Source organism: Equus caballus, chromosome 30, assembly GCF_041296265.1.
Source record: "Equus caballus isolate H_3958 breed thoroughbred chromosome 30, TB-T2T, whole genome shotgun sequence".
NCBI classification, from domain to species: domain Eukaryota; kingdom Metazoa; phylum Chordata; class Mammalia; order Perissodactyla; family Equidae; genus Equus; species Equus caballus.
The window spans coordinates 14,500,579-14,521,191 of NC_091713.1; the positions used below are offsets into that span (position 1 = coordinate 14,500,579).

General features: G+C 37.2%; 1 protein-coding gene across 2 annotated transcripts in view; it reads right to left on the minus strand.

The window, feature by feature from the left end:
* Positions 1–20,613, minus strand: part of AHCTF1 (AT-hook containing transcription factor 1) — an 88,333-nt gene that overhangs the window by 2,820 nt on the left and 64,900 nt on the right. For both annotated transcript variants that reach the window (XM_023632558.2, XM_023632557.2), the window contains exons 27-34: positions 19,474–19,666; positions 17,717–17,920; positions 16,638–17,052; positions 14,719–14,836; positions 12,480–12,577; positions 9,853–10,061; positions 6,266–8,102; positions 1,599–1,732 (exon numbers count right to left, since the gene is read on the minus strand). In XM_023632558.2, coding sequence (XP_023488326.2) covers positions 1,599–1,732; positions 6,266–8,102; positions 9,853–10,061; positions 12,480–12,577; positions 14,719–14,836; positions 16,638–17,052; positions 17,717–17,920; positions 19,474–19,666 — 3,208 coding nt within the window. The remainder of the gene's footprint in view (positions 1–1,598; positions 1,733–6,265; positions 8,103–9,852; positions 10,062–12,479; positions 12,578–14,718; positions 14,837–16,637; positions 17,053–17,716; positions 17,921–19,473; positions 19,667–20,613) is intronic.

Below are 20,613 nucleotides of genomic sequence, written 5' to 3' on the forward strand. Positions count from 1 at the left end.
GTTTCTATTGTCCACTGCCCTTTGGTTCCCATTGCCTCTGTCCAAATCCAGTCTCTCATCATCTCATAAGAATTAGTCCACCGGCAACTACTTTTTCCTCTCTAGAATTCATTTCGCACAGAATCTACTTAAAAGATGCAGATGGCTATTTGCTAGTTTGTGAACAGCCCCCCACTCCCATGCACTGCCATTCTTCCGTGCCTTGGCATCTGCTGTTTCCTTTTCCAGGAATACCTATCTCCTTTACCTTCTGTCTACAGGGTTGTTTGGGTATAAACTATTCTTATCATGCTGTGAAATAATTATGTGTGTTTTTGTCTCTTCAATCAAACTGAGCTCCTGAAAGACAAGGAATTTACCTGAATTATTTTTATGTCTTTGCCCTGGCATAATAACTGGCTCATCGTGGATAATTTAAGAAACATTTATTAATTAATGTTGGTAAATATACGGGTCTCACAGTCAACCGTGAACTATTTTAGGGTAATGTGCAACAGATGATGGAATCAACTCTGAAACACTGTCTCTCCAAGTGTGGCCTGTGGGGACCTGCATTTTAAATAAATACATCTAGCTAATTCTGATGGGACACTAAAATTTAAAAACCTTTCCCCAATAGGTGATTTAAACTGCAGCCCCCAATAATACACCATCAGTAACATACCACAGATCTGTCTTAAAGGCAGGGTCCCCAAAAGTGTAGACAAGACAATTTTAAGCTTTTAGTATAAATATCTGCTCTTTTTAAAAAAGTCTATACAAGAAATACTGCTTAAAAAAAAAAAAGCCTGTTCAGACATTTCTCCAAAGAAGATATACGGATGGCCAATAGGCACATGAAAAGATGCTCATCATCGCTGATCATCAGGGAAATGCAAATCAAAACAACACTAAGATATCACCTTACACCCGTTAGAATGACAAAAATATCTAAAACTAATAGCAACAAATGTTGGAGAGCTTGTGGAGAAAAAGGAACCCTCATACACTGCTGGTGGGAATGCAAACTGGTGCAGCCACTATGGAAAACAGTATGGAGATTCCTCAAAAAATTAAAAATAGAACTACCATACGATCCAGCCATTCCACTACTGCGTATCTATCCAAAGAGCTTGAAGGCAGCAATTCCAAAAGTCCTATGCACCCCAATGTTCATTGCAGCATTATTTACAATAGCCAAGACGTGGAAGCAACCTAAGTGTCCAGCAACAGATGATTGGATAAAGAAGATGTGGTACATATATACAATGGAATACTACTCAGCTGCAAAACAGAACAAAATCATTCCATTTGCAATAACATGGATGGACCTTGAGGGAATTATGTTAAGTAAAATAAGCCAGTTAGAGAAGGACAATCTCTGTATGACTCCACTCATATGAGGAATTTAAAAATGTGGACAAAGAGAATAGATTAGTGGCTACCAGGGGAAAGGTGGGGTGGGGGGGTAGGCACAAAGGGTGAAGTGGTGCACCTACAACACGAATGACAAACATTAATGTACAACTGAAATTTCACAAGATTGTAATCTATCATTAACTCAATAAAAAAAAAAGCCTGTTTAAACAAGCATACAAATAAAATCATGCATTTCTTACCAGTTCGTCTACAAGTTTGGATGTATTAGATGCATTTTTCCGTCTGGTCCTTAAAGTAGGAGGTGAGAAGACAAATTGAGAAGATAAATCTGAAACTAATTCTTTCAGCTGTTCAGGAGCCTCTATTTTTTTCGCTAAAGAAAGGAAAAAAACACAACACTGTATCTGTATCTATTTACATATATATACACACACATACATATATTTTAAAAAAGCTTGGAACAAATAATGCACGTGAGAAAGATGTAAACATCCCCAAACCTGGAAAATGCTAGTATCATAACATGATACCCAAGTTAGGAGAGAGAAATGATAGGAAAAATCCCAACATCACTTGGGTAAACCAAATTTTCAGAAATATTTAATACTTGAAACTAAATAATGCTACAATATAAAAACAGAACTTAAAAAGCAGATACAAAACTGCATTATTCCACTAGTTTTAATCTTTACTACATCAATCTGGGGAGGGAAAACATCAATCTCATATACAACCTGAGCTAGTTTTTCGCTTTATAATTCTTACTATTCCAGAGATAAGTTTTTTTGTTTTTTTAAAAGATTGGCACGTGAGCTAAAATCCGTTGCCAATCTTCTTCTTCTTTTCCCCAAAGCCCCCCAGTACACAGCTGCATATTGCAGTCGTAGGGCCCTCTGGTTGTGCTACGTGGGACGCCACCTCAGCGTGGCCTGATGAGCGGTGCCATGTCCACGCCCAGGATCCGGACCAGCAAAATTCTGGACCGAAGTGGAGTGCGCGAACTTAACCACTCTGCCACAGGGCCGGCACCGAGACAAGGTTTTTACTTACAAAAGTAATTTTATTTACAAAGAAGAGACTCAAACCCTCTTTCTTTCCAGCTCATTCTGAGCTAGTTGTTCCAGTCAAGGGGAATAACAGAAAAGTCTACACCATAAAGGGAAAAATTATAGAAAAACAAGCTGATAGGAAGATATTCCACAGATAAATAAAAACGGTTTAATTAAGAACTTGTTTAAAATATGTATTTATCACAGACTTGATCTCAAGTTTTGTGTTTACTACAAATCCAGTAAGTTAATGGCAGTCAGCAGTGTAATTACGGAGCCAGCATGGTGCAGCTGAACCAGTATGCCGGAGATAAACCCCAGCTTCTCAATTCACTAAAGCTTTGGGAGCAAAGGCAAGTTACTTCACCTCTCTGTGCCTCAGTTTCTATAAAATGGGATTAATAGTACCTATAAAGTTGCTGTGAAGATTAAAGGATTAAAACAATGGGGGACATATGATAAGTGCTTTACAGATGTATTTGTTAGGATGCTATAATTAAGAATATAATTTACAAACCTTTGAAATAAAATTCTCAAATTATAGTTCAATGTTATTTCACCACCAGGACAATCAAGAATTCTGTAAGATGTCAAATCTTTTATATGATTCTTAACAAAAGAAAAACCAGGAGTGAGGTCAGAAATAAAATTTATCTCTGCTCTCAGCTAAGTGGCAGAAATGGCAACGGTTGGGGTCACTGGTGGCAACTTCCCCCTTTTGGTGTTAAAAAAGTCAAACACATCTCTATTCTATGAAAATGATACTCTCTTTTTCTCTTTCTAGGCTACCTGGAGCAGCGGCTTCTTGGCTTTTCAAAGACTAGCTCACATTCCTCACCTACAGTTTCCCCCTCCACTTCAAAGGAATAAATAAGGAAATACAAAAACACACTATCATGTGCAAAAACGTTCAGCCCCCACTATTCATTCCACATGCTTCTATTAGCTAGACAAGACTTTATCACACTTCTCTGTATGTCAGTTCCTCACCCATCTCTGTAAGTTTTCTGAGGGTAAGTTTTGATGGCCAGTGCTACTTAAGGCTTAAGGAGTTTGAAAGTCCTAGGTTCAAACCCAGTAATGTACTAGTAAACAACTTTCTGGAAAAAAAAATAGGCAGCTCTGCTTTAAAGCATGTGCTTATTTTTGTGGTATAAATGTTCTCACCATGGCTGGACTGCAAAACTTCTGAACATTTAACAATTGGCCCCCATGACCTCACCAACTCAGAAGTCGGCTCCAGGACACCACTGTCTACTTATTACCGGGGTGATGTGGGCACTCAGCCTCACTGAGCTTCAACTTCCTCACTGTGGAAAGACGGAAGTAAGAGTACTTGTACTTCACTGGGGTGTAGTGAGAAGCAAACAAACCCATGAACGTTTACCCTAGTAAAGCCTCAGGCATACAGCAGGCCCTTCTTAAAGAGCTGCTGTTGAGTCCTGGAAACTACAGAAAATCCACTGAAATGTCAAGCTTCACATTCTTTTAGCTAGTAAAACACATCTAAATAAAATTCTAAGATACTTGTTTCTTTGACAGGTTTTGATTCAACAGACCACCACCTCCAGATTTCTAATCACAGATCTAATATTTATTTCAGTATCTATTATTCTCTCACCCCCTTCACTAAAGGTGGTTTAAAAATACATCTTAAATAGGCACAAGGGGACAAAAGGTATTATAAAGAATGTAGAAACTATAATCTGAGGACAAAAGAAGAAGGGAAACTAATCATGGTGGTAATTGTTCTGCTAATGTAGTGAATACTCAACAAGAACCCTGTGGGCTAGGCATCATTACCTTTATTGTAGAGATGAGAAAATAAGATTTAGAAAGATTAAATAACTTTCTGTCCACCTAAAGTGGCAGAAATCCCAGTTCCAAATTTCTGTCTCTAATCTCATCATCTCATACTAGAAGGTGCTTTTTTCTGCACCCCCCCCCCCCCCCCGGAAGATTCACCCTGAGCTAACATGTGAGCCAATCTTTCTCTACTTTACATGTGGGTCACTGCCACAGCATGGCTGTCGAGCGGTGCAGGTCCATGGCCAGGATCTGAACCCATGAACCTGGGCCACTGAAGCAGAGTACACCAAACTTCACCACTGTGCCACGGGGCCGGCTCCAAAGTGGCTTATTTTTAATACTAGAAAATCTGAAAACAATTCAAATACTGAACAGGAGAATGTTTAAGCAATCTGTGGCACAGCAGTGAGATGAAATGTCACATATGGGCTCTAAACAAAGAAAAAATACAAAACCATGAACACTCAGGTTTTGAAGAATATTTGAGAGTATCCAAAAATGCTCATGAAATAAGTCGAGGGGGCAGAATATACACACATACGTAAACTACAGTTTATTGGGTTTTTTAAAAAACAAGCTCTAATACTCAAGAGTCATTCAGGTTTCAGCTTTTGGCTTAGTCTGCTCACTCTCTGTTCTTTGATGATTTCAACAACAATCTAAAATAATTACCAAAAAAAAGAAAGAAAGAGGTTTTTGCATGGTGAATGTTAAAGACAGAAAATTTCTGGTTGCAGCTTTTTAACATGGTTTATCATTCTCTTGGCTTTCCTCAAGTCAGGAGGCAACTATATAGGATGTTCACTAATGCATTTAAAAAAACATGCAACAGTTTAAAAAAGCTTAAATAAAATAAGACAACTAAGCCACCCATTTTACTTACAAGTCCCTGAGCTGCTTGCTGTGCTGAAATCCAAATCTTAAGCTGCAACTTAATAACCAACTACATTTAGTTTACTTAATCATTTTTATCACTTTTGCAAAGAACCATCCTAATGGGATCTATTCAGCTTACACCAGTGTCTCAAGCTTTTCTTCATTATTGCCTTTTGAGACTTTTCTTAATTGTCTCCCTCAATGAAATTTTTTCCTCCAAGAAATCTTAACAGCACAGATATGCTGTAGACCTGTTTGTGTACTTTACGACTATTTGTGCTTTACACATAAAGAGTAAGGTACTTTCACCATTTTGGGAGACATTACTCCTGTTGAGAAGCTAAGAGCTACACCAAACAGACAATACAATCGTTAGCTCATCACGGGCAATTAGGGAGCTTGGGTGTGCAGGCGTGCCAGCTTCTGGGCAATGGGGAACACGATTTAAATAATTTTTGTATCCTAACCAATACAATTCTATCGCTGTTTCTCCTCAAAACAATTTGAGATGGTGGCCATCACCTGGGACATGAGCCAAACACAGTAGCACAAGACTAAAAATGCTGATTCTTGAGGCTGGTCCCCTGGACTAGTGGTCAAGTTTGGCATGCTCCACCTTGGTGGCCTGGGTGTGGTTCCTGGATACAGACCTACACTACTCATCAGCAGCCACGCTGTGGCAGCAACGCACATATAAAATAGAGGAAGATGGGCACAGATGGTAGCTCAGGGCGAATATGCCTCAAGCAAAAATAGGACGACTGGCAACAAATACTAGCTCATGGCAAATCTTCCTTAGCAAAAAAAATAAAAATAAAATGCTGATTCTATTTGTGGAGAAAGTAAATTTAAGTCACTTATGATGTAAGGGCAGAATAAACAGAAATGATACTATTCTAAAAAATTAAACCTATGTCAAGTGACATAAGATTTAAAAAGTCATAATGAACCAGAAAATTCTTTAATCTAAAAATGAACTTTGAAATATAAAATCTTTAGATTTTAGCATTATTTTTTTTTTGAAGGGGGGAGAAATTCCCTGTAACTACAAATTATTTTTAGGAGAAATAACCAATTACTGCCTTAAATCAAATCGGGCCTAAAACAATAGAATTTTATGTTGAAGACTCTGAATGAGACGAAAATTGTTCTTTGAATAGAAATAAAAGTACCTTTCTCTTTCCTTGGAACCTTTGACAAAGGAGGAGAAAATAAAAAAGACTCATTTTTTGGTTCAGAAAGGTCTGGCAACAAGATGGCCTTGCTAGATCTAGTCCTTGTGCTACGGGAAGATTTCGTCAAAGCAGCTGTGACAAGTAATTTTTCTTCTTGGTCATTTGGTTCTTTGCGTGTTATTTCTTCATCCACGCATTTTTCTGATATTGAGTGCAATGGATGTTTTTGGCTTTGATTCTCAGTCCTTTTTGTAAGCTTTTTCTTAGAGCTCATCACTGGAGCAAGTTCCTCATTTGGCACTAAAATGGATTTTTCTAAAGCTGGTTTTCCAACGTCAGCTCTCTCACGTTTAGCCGGGGTGTTTCTTGTAGATCTCCTCGGGATGCTGGGAGTTTCCCTCTTCTTGGGACTCACTTCCTTAACAGCCTCAGATCCTACATCTTGAGACGGATTAACTTTTCTTGGTCTACCGCGTTTCCTGGGTGTAGCAGGCGTATCAACTTCTGCCCGAAGAGTCAACTGAGACAACTCAAGCTCAGAGTCGTCTTCGACATGCGACGCACCGACTTCTCGCTTTTGAACCCTTCTGCTGTGTTGAGTAGGCAGCTGCTGTTCAATGGACTTCCCAGCTTGTTCATATCCTGCTTTCTCAGAAGCTTCTAAATTAGCACTTCTTAATTTTCTGGTACTTCTGCCAGGACTTGCTACGTTACTAACTTTTAGATCACTTACAATTTCAACACTTTCCTGATTTTCTACAGATTTTTTAGCTCTTTTAGGAGTCCTTTTGGTAACAGATGAAAGCTTAACTTCTTTTCTAAAAGAAGTTTCTTCAGTTGCAGGTTCCACAAGCTGAGATGATTTTAACCTTCTTAATTCTCTACCTGGAGTAACCTGTAATCCTTGTTCCATAGAATTAATACTTTCCGATGTGTCTTGATTAATTTCTCTTTTCCTCCTTCCTCTCCTAGGAGTAACAGAATTTTGAGGTATTTGCTGGTTTTGAGATGTTCCTTTGACATCAGCACAGGCACTTTCAGAAGCCTCGGAAATTTCTTTTGTTTTCCGACTTTTCTTGGTAACTGAAAGCCCCAGCAGCTCAGGGGCAGCAACGTCTGCTGACTCTTCCTCTTGTGCTGATCTGACATTCAGGTTTCGGACACGTTGTCCTCTTGTGCGAGTTCTGGAGGAAATCATGTCATTAACCGGGCTGACATTTATAGTCACTGTACTTGCTTCCTGAACAGTCTTACATGTAGATTTGACTAACTTGGTAGAACACATTACCTTTTGGCTTATTAAAGGTCTGTTTTCACGAATAGACTGTTCCATTGTATCTGAAGTAATTTCTTTACTTCTTGTATCTTTAATTACATCTAATAAATTTTCTGCAATTGCTACTTTAATTGGTTCAGGCACATATGGTAATGTTTCCACCTTCTGGGACTCGTGATCACTAGTTATGACAGACCGCAGACTTGCAGCATGTCCATGATTATCGTTCTCCCCACTGTATACGTGTTTCTCCTCAGGTGCTGTGTTAGCTGCTTTAGCTAACACATTAGATGCTGCAGAATCACCCGTCTCTACTTCTCCTTCTTCACCTTCCAAAATCAAGGTGAAGTTGCTCTGAGCCACAAAAAGTTCCCCATCTACTTCAGCGATGTCACACTCAGCAGAGTCTTTATTATCAGGCAAGTCACAAAACTGTTGCTCAATGGTATCAAAATTATATTGAAGCTTAAGAGTTCCTGAGGGATACAACTCATTAAATGAAAGACTTCTAGCCTCTTGTCCTGAATCTTGAACTTCCAGCTCTTCACGTTCAATCACCTAAAATGAATTAAAGATACGAAATTAGGAATTTTAATGTACATATTTATTTTAACCGAAAGCATAAAGCTTTTTAATGACCATCTCACTCGTGGTGTATGAATTGTTAAACATAAGCTAAATATGATAATGGCATATACTTATGGGTTTACTTTATAAAATATCCATTTAAGCAGATTTTCTCACTCAGGCAAAATAATTAGACAGAAAAAGATTCTGAGATTCTGAATGGAATTAAAGTAGAAATTCCACATTTCTCTGGCTAAAAAAGACAGTCTTAACATAACTTTGAAAATTATTATGATGCTAACAGTTGTGAGAAGAATTAAGGACTTATTTTATTCTCATCCAAGAAAAAAAATTAACCGGAGAAAAAGAAACAACCCCCAAACTGTGTTTTAATGATAAACCCCATATTACCTAACTAACCACACTTTTTCTAAACAGCATGATCCCCATAAGGTTGAAGAAGAATTCACCTACATAAGCTCCCTTGGGCTAGACTCAATCCTCTTCCCTTTGCTGGGGCTGCATAAACCATGAAATTCCTAAGGCTTTCAAGTTCAGTACCTCTCCTGCAAGGGTTTGGTGGAAGAAGGAATGGTCCTTGCATTTACCTTTTGGTAAGGGAAGGGGAGAAAAAGGAGGAGGCAGAAAGTAACAGAGAGATCTCCTGACCAAGAAGGTAGAACATTACCACCCACCTAGACAATGACATTTTCCATTCCCCAAACATTCAGTGAGATGAAAGACTGGAAAGATCCAGAAATGAGGACTCCCGCTTACACCATGCCCACGGTTTTTATTAGCTTCCCCGCTGAAGGATTAGGGACTTTATCCATCTATTTCACAATGAGAATACTCATGAAAATGAATATGGAGAACCACGACATTTTTATGAGTCAAGAAACTTCCCAAATACCATACAAATTTCTATAAATAATGAGAAGAGGTGGTTTTTCTTCATCTTAAATTCATTTATCATATAAAAGTTGCCTGATGATAATTAAAGAGATTTGGTGGAATTTTCAGAAACCATAAATCATTAAATTCCGGAAAAAAAATTTCTTTCTGGAGTGTATAGAAATTAAACCCCAACCAGTTGAATATCACTGTCCCACAAGTACAGTCGTGCATCCCTTAACGACAGAGCTATGTTCTGAGAAATGCATCATTAGGCAACTTTGTCACTGTGTGAACATCACAGAGTGTACTCACACAAACCTTGACGGTGTAGCCTACTGCACACCTGGGCTCTATGGTACTAATCTTGCGGGACCCACCGTCGGCTATGCATTCTGGCCCACTGTTGACTGAAACTCTGCCATGAGGCGCATGACTGTACGCACGGGAGGAAAACCCTATTTAACTGTATTCAATTGTTTTCAAATACAAGCTCTGAACAGTTTTAGCATCACACTTGTCTCTGAAGCAGCTAGTATCTGTTTTCTCATGGCTAAAAGAACTTTTATTTGAACCAGATACTAAACAAAAACTAAACTGTTAAAACTGTGATATCTTTAACACACCCTTTTGGTTTTCATGAAAAACAATTTCTTACTTAAAGGATATGTTCTTTTGTATTCCACAAAATACTTATACGCTTATGTTTTCTTAACAAAGATTTTTATAAAGAGTTTTTTATATACCAGTCAAATAAATGAATACTTTAGGTTTGAACTATGGTTTGAAACCTAACTGAACCAAAACCGAAAGACTGACAAGGAAGTAAAAAATTCATTTTTTTTACATGAATTTCTTGAGTATTAGGAGGATCGTCAGAAATTGGAGGCTTTTCTTCTGGTAAGTCAACACTTGCTTTTAGTACATCAACTTCTACTGCACGATCTTCTTCTAAGCCCAGCGCTACTTCCTGGTCAAGCCTACGTTCAGAGACAACAGGACCTTCTGAGATAACGAGCCCAGAGCTGCTACTATCACCAAGGACGCCGGGCACAGCTGAAAGAAAAACGAGAGTTAACCTTTCATGTTCTAAACTGAAAGAGAAAAAGATAGATACACTATTTGGGAAGCAAACAGAAGGGGAAAAGCTGTATCGCACTTGAGAATACTTCCTTGAAAAATTGTCATATTTGCCAAAAAGTTTCTAACATTTAAAGGCGAAAAGCCTATAAGGATTTACATATTAATCCTGTTTCTTCAGGATCCAATCACTCAGTTTAAACAATACATATTTGCCTTCCACAAAGTTTACATTTAAAAATGACAACACTGGTTTTTCTCAACTGGCATATAATTCTTGCTCCTGTTGTGCAACTTCAGTATGATGATAACTGCTCTGAGGAGTTCAGATGTTTGTTCTTCATTAAATTAATCTGAAAATCATGTTCACCTGGTGACTACTGTACAACCAGCTACCCTTGCTGAGCCATTATAGAATTACAGGAAGGACGTGCAATCTGGGCTTTGATCTAGCTGTGACAAGGACTAGATATCTCACTTTCAGCAGAAACCATCCAAATGGCCACAAATATACTCTACCACTTTAAAAAATTTGGGGTTGAGGGGGACGGACATGGACAGACGGATGGACGGCCTTATTAATAAAAATTCCAAATTCCTCCTTATCTTTCACCTTCCTCTTTGCCAAAGTTTTATATCATTTACACTCATAGGCCATATTTGGATTTAGAGTTTGTGAGTGACACAAAACCCAAAACACCTCAAGGAGGGGGAAAAAGATGAATCTAATCTAATAAATAAAAAACAAACTTTTTTTTTAAAAAGACCAACTAGGAAAAAATATTTTCACACTTTTAACAGATAATGAGGCTAATATCCCTAATAAAGACTGCTTATAAAACAACATGAAAAGTTTTTCACCTGTCAGTTTGGCAAAGAGGAATGGGAAAAAATGTACCTTACCTTCCAATGATCAGTGTATGAAAGCAGTAAACAATCGTTACTGGAGAAAACAATAAAATAAAAATCTCTGTATAACTCCTTGACCTGGCAAATCCATGCTAAGGAATCTACCCAACAGAAATACTGACATAGAATATGCAAAGATATGTACACAAGAATATTCACTGCAGAAACGAAACAGCAAACCAAACAAGAATAGTGATCACCCCAAATGTTCACCAATAAGCAACTAGTTAAACATATCAGAGAACATCCATACCATGGAATACTACTATAGCCATAAAAAAAGGACAGGATTAATCTGTATAAATGATGTGAGAAAATGTCTTAAATATATTAAGTGAAGAAAAAAGTTTTTTTTGATAGTAGTAAATTTGATGATAATGTATAATAATAGCTAACAGTTATTAAGCTTTTATTAACACTTAAAGCTATTGATATTTACAGATAAAGAAACCAAGGTACAGCCCACAGTTTTATACATAAGTGCAGGAACTGGGTTATGAACCCAAGCAGTCTGGCTCAAGCCTCTGTACTCTTCAGTCACCATACTTATCTCCTCTGTCAACATATGGGGAAAAATACGCACACACAAAAAAATTTAGGAAAAAGACTCTTTAGACAGTCAATAATGGATCCTGAAATGGGTAACTAGGTTTTGGGGATTTTTACTTTACGTGTTAGACTACGTTCTCCTCATTATTTTACAACAAACACCTATTACATTCTTCATCCTGGGGAAAGAACCAGGTCTATTCAAGCCTGTCCTAAGCCCTACTCCTAATGTGACAGCAGAAGGGTCTAACAGTGAAGAGCATGGGCTCTAGAGGCAGACAGCACTGACATCATCACATAGCATTGTTATGGCCTCACATGAAATGTTTAAACAAGGTCTGGGCATAAGTATTCAAGGTGTCTGCTTTCCCCCAAATCAACTGTGAGCTCACTGAGAAAAATACATCATCCTCATCTCTGTACAGCCAGGATCTGAGAGGAGACACCCAAAAAAAAGCTCATTAGATTAAAAAATCATGAATTCCATCTATTTGTTCATTTCCCTGGAGTAAATTTAGTCATTTGTGATTATTTTCTAATGATAAAAAGCCAATATTGCCCTTAAATTATCACAAATACAAAATAAAAATTAAAAATGCCCCATGTAGATATGAGTCCCAGAAGATCAAAAGGCAAGTACGCAGGCTGGCTGGGGACTGGTCGTTCACTTTGCTCTTCTTTGACGATCTGAAGGAAAGTATGTCCAGAACAACCATTCTAAGACTCACAATTAGAACCACAGAGGGGCTTGCAAGCAACCCACTGTTTCGATAGCTGATGCAGCTCCCTAGAATGCTACTGCCAGCCAGGGAAGCTGACCAGAAAAGAAGCAGCGAGATAAAAACACCTGGATTATAGACTCTTTTCTTCTAAGAAAAGAACACTTTTTACTTAAAACACTAAATGAAATAATTCTAAAGTCCAAATAATACATACATTTATCGTCACCGGCTCTAACTGCAGAGGCGCAAGTTTCAACAGATACTAGTCCTTCGTCTAAAACTGGTACCTTGGGCTTCAGGGTGAGGCTTTTCCTTTAGAAATAGAAATACACACTTTAATGTGTAAGCAGACCCCATCTGCTCTAACCTGCTTCAGCCCTACTCCCTCTCCTACTTGTCATTTTGTTGACGAAAACCAACCTTCCGTTAATACCATGCAAGTTCATTTAAATAACACTATAAAATTTACAAGTGAATTCAGAAACAAGTAATGCTATTATTGTTTTTCCTATTTTCTAACACTTTACTTTGTTGTTAACAATGGCATAGCCTTAAACTACAAATAAAACGATTTAAAAATGCTGGTCAAGATAAACCACACTCACACCAACGTTTAATTATCTGTGCCACAATTCTTCAAATAAGTCTATCAAATATGGAGTATTTCCTATATATTCAGTAGAATCAGGTTCAGTATTTTAACAGCAACTGGAAAGAGTATGGTAAACGACTCAGAGAGACCAACGGCACCTGTGTTAACTCACTTGATGAACGTAAGTTCTGGACATATGTTGGCAGTGGTCCCTTCCTATTCTGAGCTGGCCTTTCCCCCAAACCCAACCAAAGCATTTTTAAAAAGGGGACAAATAAAGGTAAAAAGTAAATTCAAGAAAAAGCATGTATTTGGAATATATACATATTAATTTACAGGCATATTTGTAAGACTTACCTCAATCACAATATTTATGGTAAGGATAACTAAGAACCACAAACCAAATAAGTGTACATTTAAAAAGGAACTAGCTTGCCAAGGTGGTGAATATTCACCTAGATTATTACTGATGACCACAAATTCTCGTCACGAGACTGCTCTTTTCTTTGTGATTGTTGCAATTATCCATTATTTGTTTGCGTTAAAATTCAAAAGAATATTAGAATTAAACAATAAAACAATCTGAATAATCCTTTCATATTGTTTTCTCCCGCTTCTTCCTTAGAGCCTAGCAGACTCCAACTAACCAGGTTTCTCTTCTCGGAAGTGAAGCATATGACTGAGATCAATGTGTGGGAGGTGACTACCATGATACTGATTTTTGTGGGTGGTTTGTGAAGTCAATCTCAGGACTTAAATTATCATGGTTATATAGATTAATCTTAGTAGAGTACCCTTACTACTACTTTATAATTGAAGCTGCTACTTTTTTTGTATCCTCTACAATAGTGTTACTCAAAGGGCTGATGAGCAACGTGTCCAGTCCTGCAATGAGATAAGGCACTTGTTCCAGAAGATGAATCAATTACTTCACTGATTAGTTCAGCTGACTTTCAATAAAGAAAGTGGTGGACTGATTTATATTCTACTACAAGCTATTTATCTTGTTGCAGACATAAACTGTTCGGGAACTAGCACCAATCTGTTAGACCACACTTTGAGTAGCACTGCCCCACATTATCTAGTACGTTGCCTAAATGTGCAAATGCTAAATGAAACTAATTGGGAGCATAATAGTTCAAGTAGTCATTAAAAAACAAATAAAAACTTGGGGCAGCCCCGTGGACTAGTGGTTAAATTTGGCGTGCTCCAATTCAGCAGCCAGGGTTCAGTTCCTGGGTGCAGACCTACACCACTTGTCAGCCAGGCTGCGGTAGGGGACCCACATACAAAATAGAGGAAGACTGGCACAGATGTCAGCTCAGGGCAAATCTTCCTCAAGCAAAAAGGGGAAGATTGGCAACAGATGTTAGCTTAGGGCAAATCATCCTCAGGAAAATAAAGAAAAAAGCAAGCAAAAAACCCTCAAAAAACAAATAAAAACTTTGCTAGTCTTATGTCAACCAAATGGTAGGGAACAAAACTGCCTGAGCCGCCTCCCCTATGTTCCACCTTGGTGCTACAGAGGACTCACACCTGATTATTCTGAAACCAATGAAAACTGGAGGGCATGGAGGAACGCATGGCTGTTGAGTGAAACTTTTGGTCTTCAACAAAAAATAGAATCACCAAAGAATATAAAAGAGTTCTGACTCAACTTATATCTCTGTATACTTAGGAAATGTCTAGTATCATACTAAGATTTCATGATTACTAAATAACACACTTCTTTCATAACAAAATATTACTAAAACGGTAATGTTAAAGATCTAAATAAGAGCTAATCTATACATAGAATATTTTACTACTGGTTCACAGTTTCACTAAACTTTAATATTTGAAATTTTCTCTATAAACTTACCCTTCATGGAATGATTGCAGAGAAGCTTCAACTCCTTTAATGTGGCTTAAGTGATTTAATTCTGCAAGTGCCTCCTCGGCAACTAAGAGATCCTTTGTTTCTGAATCTTCTAAAGTGCCTATAAATCATACAGTTAAGAATATTTACAATTATTTAGGCTAAATGTTGACAGATACTCACGGTCTTGGACTATCACTTTTTAACAAGTTGTTGGGTCTGCTTTTTTATACTTTTAGGTTTACTCCCTTGGTATCAGACTGTCAACAACAGTTCCTCCTAATTCTCTGAGCCTAGCTCAAGAGCCCCCCTTAATCGACCACTTCTCACTTTCGGCTTAACAGGCACTGTGAAAGTCTTTTACATATATCAACTAACTTAATCCTCAATATCCAAAGTGGAGGGGCTGGCCCCGTGGCTGAGTGGTTAAGTTCGCGCGCTCCGCTGCAGGCGGCCCAGTGTTTCGTTGGTTCGAATCCTGGGCGCGGACATGGCACTGCTCATCGAGCCACGCTGAGGCAGCGTCCCACATGCCACAACTAGAAGGACCCACAACCAAGAATATACAACTACGTACCGGGGGACTTTGGGGAGAAAAAAAAAAAATCCAAAGTGGAGGTACTATTATACCCATTTCACAGATGAGAAAACAGAAGCATATGGTTACACTGCTTATCCCAGATCACAGACCTACTAAGTAGGTAAGACTCAAATCCAGCCTATTTTACTTTAGAGTTTATGCTATATAACCTCCCACAAAAACAAGAATAATTTCTATTTGAGACTGTCTAATCATTTTAGGAATAAGCAATAAAGACATGCCATGAACATTCTCATCTAACATTTATCATTCAAACATGGAACACAGCACATCAAAAGAGTAACGTAAACTTCTAGACATATGCTATTTATGAGGAGAGTCCTAAATTCTTAGAGCAATTAATAATGCTATGTTTATTAAATACAGACATCATAGCCCAACCTTCACTGGACTCATACCTTAAGAAACCTTGGTTTAGCTTAGGCAGAAAATACTTCCCAAAAGAAAACACTATGACATAGGTTTTTATATAAGTATTTGGTTTTACAAATTTAAAGTTAGGAGTTACCTTTAAATAAGTGTTGAGAACCGTGCAGGCGTAAGAAAGATAAAAAAAGACTAAGTTTTCTGATCCAGCAATTCTAAGCCAAGTCTCTCCCCTTCCTGGTGTAACCCTGGTCCCTTCCATGTCCCCCAGCATTGCACTTCTCAAACTAGGTTCTAAGCGGTTGTTTGTGTAGATAGTCCAGGAGGCTCTAAATTACATGCAGGCAGGTAGCACGTCTACTTCACTCACTGTTGGACCCACCCACTGCACATACATTAGGGGCTCAAAGTTTTTTTGATGGACAATATCAACTGAACATAAAGAAAGACAATAAATTCTTGGGGCTTTGGACATTTATTTTGATTGTCCAGTGATTATTTTGGAGGTAGGGATGGAGAGTAGAATGAACTTCCTGGTTTCTGAACAGCTTTCTAGAAAGTTGAGGCTACTGGATAAGTTAAAAATTATAATAGTCTAGTCTATAAAGTCAGTATTATTACTATTATTTCTAACAGCTACAGGAACACCTTAAGTCAGACTGGCATGTAACATTTCTTCCTTAAACATTACTGTTCTTTTCCAAATAAAAAAAGCACACACATAAGCTCTCCGCCCATGAAATCTCACACCTACTTAAAACAAATGGAACAGTCTAAGTAGGTCATACTTGTAAGTGGAAAGACTAAGATGCGTGTATTGTGTCTAAAACCTAGCAGACCATGATCACGCAATTATTTAGCCCTGATGCTTTTCTTATGATGGAAAAAATTCTATCACAAATTGTATTGAGGAACATCAATTGCCATTTTGAAATATTTGGAAATGAGTTCTTACCCATTTGTTTCTCCAGGTCTGGAGGAGTTACTTCTAATTCAAACACATCGTTATCACTGTCCTTCTCAGTTTGTTCAGTTAAATTAGGAATTAGTTCAGTGGAAGAGCTCGCTGGCTTCGTGGCCATGAAAATATCTTCAAAGTCTTCTGGTGATGGTGCATCCTGATACTCCAATGTAGTCTGGTCAGACCTGGTTGAAATACTGCTATTTTCTTTGCTCATATCCAGTTTCTCCAAATTTTGTGAAGGGGTATCCTGTGACCTCACATCCATTTCGTGATGATCCTTTTCAGGGCTATTCAGGGAAAAAGATATTGCCTTATCTTTGTTCTTCAGCCATTCAGTTTCTGCTGGAACTCCACATTCATGTAAAGGTGTAGTAACAAATATTTTTGTTTTGCTGTCATCTGCAGCCTGTTAAGTAGAAGGTTTTGAAAAACAGTTTTACCAATAAAAATCACAGTCCTGTCTAAGCTATCCCTCCCAATCATACCCACCCTTTCCATGTTCAGTATTCCTCCAAATTCTCTTCTCAATCAAAATTCGCTTATTCTATATCCATTCTCTTCAGATACATGATTAAACTTAATGGTTGTTAATGTTTCCCTAACTGGTATAAGTCAGTATTTCCAAAAGACTAACACAGAATAGGCAAGATGACCAATAATCACCAAATGGATTCTGGAGCTCTGAAGCCATACCCTACTAAATAGACAACCAATTAGGAACTTAAGAGAAGGAACACAATATAGGTTAAAAAACAACGAAACAAAAAAACACGGACTAAGAATTAGGAAGTCTTGATTCTAGCTCCATTTCTGCCACCAAACAACTATTTGACTACAGGGAATTTACTTAGTGCTTCTGAGTCTGATTTTCTTCACTGGTAAATGATGGGCCTGGTTTAGCCAATGCCCTAAAGTTTCTTTCTCAATCAACGTTTTCTGATTTCATGACTGTAAGATTGTGTACAAAAATCTATAGTGATATTATTTAAATAAACTGATTTAACTTTTTCCTTGTAGGAGCTAATATATTCTTATTAAGTCTTTTTCATTACAACTATTATCAAACTTACCCCAGAAGTCCATTTCACGGTCATGCCTTCTTCCATGAATGAAATTCTAGTTTCTTTAAGTCGTAAAGGAGGAGTAAGAGACCTTCCAGGTGACAGAGAGGGAGATGCTAAAGGTGTTGCTCGAAGACCAGACCTTAGGATGGATTGAGGAGTGAAGTCAGATAATCCAGAGGAAGTAACTGACATGGCCAAAGTTTTAGCTTTCTATGACAAAGAAAAAATAGAGTTCTACCATTAGTGTTTGTAAAGGGCACTTACATAAGGACAGACAAGGTCAATTCAGTCGCAATGGTGGCTATATTCTCATCTCCAATAAACACATCAACAAAAAATTTTATTACAAGTTACTGAAAGAAAATGCAAAATTGTCCTTAGAGCTTTCTAGATGTAAGGCCACAAAACATAAAATCGCATCCACTATCATTCTAAAAGCCTTGGTTATTCCCAGTTTAAGTTTAACTTAAGAAAGTGCAGAGATAATACAAATAATTTAACTATTGCTTAGAAAACTTTAGTTAAGTGAAAGACATGACAGTGTGTGTTGAACAGAACCTAGCTTAATTATAGCAGACTAATCTAAATTAATGAGACTGACTTTCAGAATGTTTTAGAAAAAATATAATCTCATCACATAAATCTAATAGTAACTGGATTACTTATAAGAATCCTCTGAAGATTTACCATAATGAATAAAAATAATTAGTGTAGAAATAATTCCTTCACTTAACTTCTCCTCTAAAGGACTAGTAAAAAGATTACTGGATCCCATTAGACTGTCCAATTTCATTAGATCCATTACAATATTATACTGGTTTTTTTTTCTAGATTGTTTTTGGTAGCAGGTACAAAATTATTCTCCAGTTTAATTGCACTTGAACCTAGCTGTAGAGAATATAAAGTGTAACTGGTTTTTGGATAGATTAAAAAACTGAGAAAAACTGTTCTGGATACTAAATGTCAGGAACTTAATACTCTTTCCAATCTTCTTTTTACTTATTAAAAATAACTATTTTAGGACTAGCATTTACTGAAGTATCTTTTATTCAACTTAAGAATTCCCTGGCCTCACTGTAAATGCTGGATATCCAGAAACAATTTTAAAAAAAAGGAAGAAAGCTTCTGGGATTCAATCCAAAACAGTGGATAAGGAGCTGGGGGATAAGATACATAAAAACATTCTGACAACGGGAAGGTAAAAGGCCACTATTATCAGTCGTCACAAGTTTAGTTTTATGGTTTCTCAGAGAGGGTGGAGGAAAAGGCAATTTAAAGACAGATATACTGATAGTAGTAAGGAGTAACAGTTTATAGTTTCATTGAAGTCAGAATTAAAACAAATAAAAATAAACCTAAGAACTAAAAAGCATTTGATAGAAAAAGAAATAACAGCAAAATGGTACCAGAAATGAAGTTAAAAATAAAAGCAAACCCAAGAACATGAAAGCACTTTTCAAAGGATAAAGGTGCCTTTAATAACCACACAGAGCCTTGGACTACTTTCACGACAACAACATAACTGTCAACCTTGAGTACAATGCCAGTTAAGCAAAAAGGGTAAATTCAGTGAAGTCTGTTTAAAAAGATGTAACAATACAGTAAGCATTTTGGAAAGACAGCCACAAAAAAAATTTTTTTTAAAAAGGCTTAAAGCCATCGATTACCCAGAGATATCAGTAATAGATAGCTTATTTCTCCTTGCTACTTGAAAAATAAGAACTTCCTAACTTCTCTAAGAATGCTAGACATGTACTACTCACCTTCACTACGAGAGGAGTTTCAAGTAACTGTAATTCTGAAGCCCTGGAGGTATTCTGTTGTGATACTTTTGATTGTGAATTTACTGGCAATGAACTGGATGCTAGGTACAAAGGGGATCTTGCCGGGGATTGCCGAATAAACCCCAAACATTGAGAAGGCTGGGCGACAGGATGAACCACCAAATCCAGCAGTCTGTAATCAGAGTATACATATGAATAGAAAAGTCCTGGTAACTTATTTATTGAGTTCTACTGAAGAAACAAAAGAATTTAGTATGCCATTTAATTACTCAAACTTCTAGATTCACTACTAAATATGATAACCACATGAAAATATAAATTCAGTTAAGAATATTAATGTAATGCCATCATTAGTTCAAAGTCAGAAAATTAATTCAGTAGCTAAAAAGAAAAGCAGCAGCAGGTAACAACTTATCCAAAACAAAGGAGTTCTAGTCCTCCTGCCTCCTTTTTACCAATATCTACTGAGCCCCCATTATGTGCCAGACATTTATTTTCAAATGAAGATAAACTACTACTGATTCAAAATACTAAAGAAAAAGGGGCAATGCTTCCCCAGCAACCCATTTGCTACCATCCATTTTCATCAATGTGTAAAAATTCCTTTCACCTACATGTAATGTACAAAATGAATACTGGTTTATTTTACCTTTATGGTTCTCATCACAATAAAGACTAGACTGACCGACAACAAAAAATGTTAATTTTTTCAAATTAATGAAGTTAGCTACAAAATAGAATCTCAAGATTCTACTGAATGGTCTTCTATAGTGTCCTGGACCCAGTTCATATCAAATAATAAAACTGATCTCATTAATAATTTGTATTAAGCATGCATAGTCCAAATAGCTTAAAAACTTAATTTACAGGTAAATAATTTAAACTCAAAAGTAAAATTTTCAAGTTATGATTTCTGATGTACCATTTGCATAGGTCACTCCTTTCTTAATTTCCTAATAAGAAGTCTATATTATGGTTATATTTTCTAGTGATAAAAATACCTTTTCCCTAAAATGCCTATATGGCCAGCTGAGAATGACCAGAAAGTGTAGCATGTTTTGGTACCCAGAAAGAAAAACTTCCAGTTGCTGACTGTGCCCTCCTTGTCATTCTCTCCTT